This window comes from Drosophila obscura, unplaced genomic scaffold (assembly GCF_018151105.1).
Source record: "Drosophila obscura isolate BZ-5 IFL unplaced genomic scaffold, ASM1815110v1 contig_1, whole genome shotgun sequence".
Classification (NCBI taxonomy): domain Eukaryota; kingdom Metazoa; phylum Arthropoda; class Insecta; order Diptera; family Drosophilidae; genus Drosophila; species Drosophila obscura.
The window spans coordinates 6857724-6863896 of record NW_024542679.1 but is presented as its reverse complement, the minus strand read 5'-3'; the positions used below and the strand labels follow the sequence as shown (position 1 = coordinate 6863896).

General features: G+C 44.0%; 2 protein-coding genes across 2 annotated transcripts; both read right to left on the bottom strand.

Moving 5' to 3' along the window:
• Nucleotides 1-2297: 2297 nt before the first annotated feature.
• LOC111081116 lies at nt 2298-3732 on the bottom strand. The gene is made up of 2 exons (XM_022377066.2): nt 2608-3732; nt 2298-2534 (listed from the first exon to the last, which is right to left on the bottom strand). Exons 1-2 carry the CDS (start codon nt 3730-3732, stop codon nt 2298-2300), a joined length of 1362 nt encoding a protein of 453 aa, XP_022232758.2.
• Nucleotides 3733-3833: 101 nt separating this feature from the next.
• Nucleotides 3834-5165, bottom strand: LOC111081120. The gene is made up of 2 exons (XM_022377070.2): nt 4176-5165; nt 3834-4118 (listed from the first exon to the last, which is right to left on the bottom strand). Exons 1-2 carry the CDS (start codon nt 5163-5165, stop codon nt 3834-3836), a joined length of 1275 nt encoding a protein of 424 aa, XP_022232762.2.
• Nucleotides 5166-6173: the final 1008 nt, after the last annotated feature.

Here is a 6173-nt window from a genome sequence, read left to right as displayed (position 1 = left end):
ATTCAGTGTTCTAGTAGCAGTAAAAATGGGGAAAAACGCCGACCTGCAAAAAGTCTTTTGCGTCGCAGCTGTCGCGCTGCTTCCAGCGCTCATTTTGAGTGTGCATGGAAACGCAAGAAGAAATAACGGAATCATTTAAAGCTGTTGTCGTACAGGATGGTCATCGGACGGCAAGGAGTGCAAGGAGGATTGCAAAAAGTGAGTGAAAGTGAAAAGTGAAAGCGCTTGTGAAAACAAAACAGTTAAATGCACCGCAAGGACTAAATAAAGGAGCGGAATAAGAAATACAGCGCAAGTGATAGTGAAAAGTGAAAAAAAAAACCTGCCTACCAAAATTCTATTGCGTCGCCGCAGCTGTCGCGCTGCTTCCAGCGTGGAAACGCAGAAAGAAAGGAATAGCGAAATCATATTATACTGTTGTCGTACAGGTGTGCAAGGAGGAAAGGATTCCAACTGCTGTTGTCGTACAGGATGGTCATCGGACGGCAAGGAGGGAAAGAATTTTAAATGCTGTTGTCGTACAGGATGGTCATCGGACGGCAAGGAGGGAAAGGATTTAAAATGCTGTTGTCGTACAGGATGGTCATCGGACGGCAAGGAGGGAAAGGATTTAAAATGCTGTTGTCGTACAGGATGGTCATCGGACGGCAAGGAGGGAAAGAAGGATCGCAAAAAGTGAAAGTGAAAAGTGAAAGCGCAAGTGAATGAAAACAGTTGAATGTACCGCAAGGACTAAAGAAAGGAGCGGAATAAGAAATTGAGCGCTAGTGAGTGAAAAAAGTGAGTGAAAAGTGAAAAATGAAAGCGCATGTGAAGAAAAACAGTTGAATGTACCGCAAGGACTAAAGAAAGGAGCGGCCTAAGACATTGAGCGCTAGTGAGTGATAAAAGTGAGTGAAATGCTGCGATCAAGTGAGTGCAAGTGCAGTAGGGAGTGAATTGAGGCAATATGGGCAATAAGTGAGTGTTAGAGCGCGAGTGAAAAACGAAATAAAATATAAACAGCAACTACAGACAGCGGAAAGAGAACGGGAACTTCACTGAGAGAGGTTTAAGAACGGAGGTGCATAGCACTGCTTGTTTTTTCAATTGAGCATTAATAAAATGCAAGGTAATTCTACACGAGACTCTGCACTATATTATATATTACTTTGCACGTTATATTAACACAATATTTTATACATTTTTATTCATACAAAATTTCTATATTTATTTCTAGGCCCTCAGAGCGGAGAATCATAGCTCTTTTTTGATTTCGTCAGAAGACAGAAAGCAGAAGACATTTCCTTCTGAGCATTAGTAAAATTCAAGGTAATTCTCTTCTAGACTTAACATTTCTATCCATATCCATATTTTTGCTGGCCTTGGGGAAGGCAGGAGGAGCCCTAAGAGTTTTCTAATATTATCTGGTATTTTTTTATGTTTTCTAGAATTTTAGAATATATTTCGAATATGTTTTCAGATATTTTTCTGGTAATATTTCTGTTTTTTTTTTCTGGTTGCCCACAACTTTTATGAAACAATTATAGAAATTTTTAAATGGGTTCTTCTTTCAAACCGTTGGCGTTGCGTCCTGCCTTCTGCCTCGTCCTGAGGCAATAAGAAAAATTTATTGAAAGCGTCTTTGACACACGCTCCGCCTCCCCCTCCCACACTGTCCTCCCATGCTTCGAGTGCATTTGCATAGCAAGTGCTGTGCGAAATTTACACAGATTTATGTTAATTTATTGAATTTAATTTGATTTTCTCCACTCGCACTCTCTCGAACGCGCTCTCTTGAAACGATACTCGACGCGTATGTTGTGTGTTGCAGGTGGCATTCGGCATGCGGTATGGGGCGAAAATTCAATCAAGTTTTGTGCATAAATTACACCTTTTTTGCACCCCTCAACAGAAAAAATAGCAAAAAAAAAGGTATAAGACCTCAACGCAGAATAACAACAATAAGGCGACCATTTGTTGCTATGAACCAAATTTTATTTTATGTTTCATAATGGCAAAAGTTTTTGTCCGCCTTTTTGTGTCTGGGATGTCTGCTATTTGTGTGGGTGAAAGGAGGGTCTTGTGAGGTCAGATCATTAAAATGGAAGAACCGGAGAACCCCAAAATAAAAAAGGTACTTCCGATGACCAGCCGCCTCTCCTTCGTCTCGTCATCCTTCTGCTTGTGTGTTTGTATTCATTAAGTAATTGGGCGGCAGGTGAGAGAAAAGTCGGAGATCCATGACCGAAGCTGCTCCTTGTGCGGGTCACTGCGGCTTGTGGCATAAATTATTTATATTCTAATTTAATTATCATTTAATTTGTCTCCCGATTATTCGTGTGTTCCTTTTGCCAGAGGTATGATTGTAGTTCTGCTATTTCGCCCTGCTGGATAAGGTAAACGATGGCCATGAAAATCACGACGTTAAGCAGCAATTTAAAGTGCACCAAAATGGTATTTAAAGTGAGAAAAGAGGTCCGCTTTCTTAGCTTTCCAGAGAGGAAGCAAATGGAAATTCGCTGATGATCCAAAATGTTGATTTGTGAATGGAACTGCAAAAGCAAAAAAAAAAAAAACATTCTTAGGGTAAAAAGGAAAGTGTCAAGGAAGTCAAATATTACTTGCCAGTATATCAATGATATCGAACTGAGATGCCATTTCAGTTTTCCCTTGATTAGAGTTGCTTTTGATCTTTTCCTCGAACTTGATGTGCCAGCAATGCTCAATCAATGATTGATATTCGCACTGCTGTAGCTGTGCGGCAGCCAGGAGAAGCAGCCACAAGGCCAAATGCCAGGATAACAGATAGATGGACTCCTTTAGCAGCTCCTTTGGGCATGGGAGATCTTCCAAATTCTTGCCATTCCATGCCGCTTCATCCTCCAGATCATCGCGACTCTTTTGCTGCTGCAGCAACTCATTCGAATCGAAGTGCAAAATACGCGAAAACTCCACAATGCGAATGGCAATCAGAAACACAAAGCAATCATACGACACTCGAAAGTAGAAGCCCGCCAAGAGATTGACTCTCTTCTGTATGGGAAATATCATCCTCAGGAGCAGCTGAAAGCATTTCAGATTCCGGTTTAGACGTAGATTTTGCAAAGATTGCAGCCATCCTGCATTTAACAGATGAAACACGATGTGCAGGGCTATCAACAGCATGAAGATGAGTCGAGGGATGCCCATTAGATAGTTGGAAATGTTGTAGATATCTTTGGCAGTGTAAATCTTTCGTTGGACATCTTCAATTGGAGGAAATTCCAGCCAGAACATTTTGTAGCCCATGAGGAGAAGCAGGAAAAGCAGAATTCCTGCATAGATGAGAGGCCTGCAGGAGCATTCCAGGGCCAAGTGTCTGCCCAGCAGGGCTTTCATTTGTTTGTAGGCCATTTGTGATTGATTGACCAAATGCCAGAGGGATTTATGTCGAATCAAAGACGCTATCATGGCCACGACATACACTGAACTCCGCAGGTACTCGCATCTAATGCGGAAAGTATCTGCGGGGGGTCGCGACTCAATTTCCAGGGTATTCATCATTGCATTTTCCACTTCCAAACGATTGCGGGCCACTTGATGCAGCAAAAAGATGCACACCACAAAGATACATGGAATGTATCTGTAGCAATTGTATCTGTGCGTATACACGCGCTGAGATCTGCTGAAACGGAGCTGCAGCAAACCCAAGGAATGGAAAACAAACCGAAATACCCGGAGCACTTTCCAGAGCCAGCGAATGCGTGACATTTCGAACGACAACTGACGAACTGACGGGGGAAAATGGGCACCCAAAACGTGCGATTTGTAATTGGCAATCCAAAGTGAGTGTACTCATAAACGTATTTTATTCACTCGAATTCATCATAGAAATAGAAGCGATAGACCTGACTAATTGTCTGCGTTACATTGCCATTTGAATTGACGTGCAGGAAATCGTCTCCATTTTCATACCAATGAATGTGTTTGTAGAACAATAAACGAAGGATTAGCAGGAGCAACAGCTCGCGTAGGTGTGTGAAGAGCAGAGTCCTGAATGTGGTCAGAGTTAGAGTGAGGAGACAGGACCTGTAACCCACAGAGGCAAGTAGCAGAGGCTGTGCCACCAATTGTGTGGCAGGAAAGTTTGTGGAGAACTGAAAAGGGGGAATTAATAATGGAAATTATGTAAAGAAAATGAGAGATCCACGCACCATTATAGTGACGATATCCTGTTGTCGCTTTAGATACTGGCGCCGCCTCATCAGAGTCACACCAAAGGCTTGGGGCAGCGTACGATGCTGCAAGAGGCGCCAGGACTTCAATACAAAAAAGTTGGGATCATCCCGCAAGCGAAGAAAGTTGCGCTGAAATCGTCTCTGTTGCCGCTGCAAATTCAAGCCAATCAGCAGCAGGAGAGCCAGCAGCAGCAGGAGTATCAGCATGTAGATCAATTGCAGACTCAACTGCTGACCCGCACCATGTTGCAACATCAACAGCAGCCGTATGCCAGGCAGGGCCAGAAAGCTCACAAAATGCAGACCAAAATATCGCGTGACCCGTCGATGAACGCGCCAAATGCTGGACTGTTCGCGCAATAGACCCCTGAGGATGCCCATGCGATCGCTTCGCATGTGCTTCGAGAGGAAGGCGTTCAGCGAACGGTAGATGCACGACAGCCACAGAAGATAGCTGCCAAAGAAGAGCAGTTCCAGGTGATAGATGAAGGCCACGCCCCCAATGAAGCACGACTGGTAGAAGGAGTACATGCGCAGCTGCCACGCGAGCCACAAAATGAACATACCAATCCATGCGAGAGTGTAGAAGCACTCGCGACGGATGCGCACACAAAGGAGGGTGCCCAGGATCCGCTGGATCCTTCTGTGGATCGTCGCACACTCGTTCAGCAGCTCCGTAAAGTGCCGTCGCAGCAGCAGAAAGTACACGTACAGCGGGACATACAACAGGAACACAAATGGATCGTAGATCCAGAGCTGGCTCAGCGAGAGATAGGCCAGGCTGGCCAGCAGATGCACCAGAGCCATCAGATGGACGTAGAGCTGCTCGTCGCACAGGAAGCGACGCTGCTGCTCCGCATAGCCCACATTGTAGTAGCCCAAATAGAGGCCAATCCGTCCGATTGTGTGCCACACGCTCATCAAGTGACACAAACAGAAGCCCTGGGCGGTAGCGTGACTCTCCATGTGGCAGAATAAACTGAAACTATCCAAGGGATGGCAGACGGATGGCCTATGGCAATGTATCTATGCCATACCATAATGTAGAGCCATTTACCTTAAGCGGTTTTTGTTGCGGGTGCTGTGGCAGGGGCAAATGGAGATACTTTCATGTGTGCTATGCTTATAGATACTTAAGTATATTTTTTATATGCATAAAAGTATATTTTACTACCCATAGAACTTTCAATTGAGGATTGGCATAGAGAGTATCCAGTTGGGTAGCCATGCGGTGATAACTTTACCTTTTATGAAGATACTTCCTAATGGAATCATTTACACACCATAAAAGTATCTTTTACTACTTGTAGATTGTTCGCTTTAGCTAAAAATTGCTCTTTGGGGTGAGAATTCCAGTCGAAGTCGTTTCACTAGCGATAAAAGTATTACCTGTGGAACGTGTAATTTAATCCTCGACTTGAACCATTTTCGATTGATTTTATGTAGAAATTGAAAGCATATGCCTGCAGGCAGCACTCAACTATCTATGAAAGTAAACTTTTACTTGTTGTAAAAACATTCAATTGAGTTGCTTAAAAAGAGTTTTACTCACTTGAACCATAAATATGAAGTGTACGACTCACCTTCAACCTCTGCTGCTCGCTTCCAGGAGCACTTTTGTGCCCGGCAGAGCAGTGCAGAAAAAAATATAACGACTGACAAATAATATTTTACGCTCTGTTTATTTGTGGACAGAATGGGAGAGGGGAGGGAGCTGCTGCGCCGGCTGCACTGCTGTAACGAAACGCTTTAATAGTTTACACTCGGATGTGGCTGGTGGACAAGGGGATGGATGTAGGGAACAGGGAACAGGGATAAGGATGCAGAGGATGTGGGTAGTGGATAGTGGGTAGTGGTGGTGGTGGGGATATGGTTATGGATATGGTTATGAAATGGAGAGAGCACTTAAAATGGCATAAAGCCATAAGAGGAGGTCACTTCTTGCACCACTTTTTGTGCCCACAGCAGCGACCG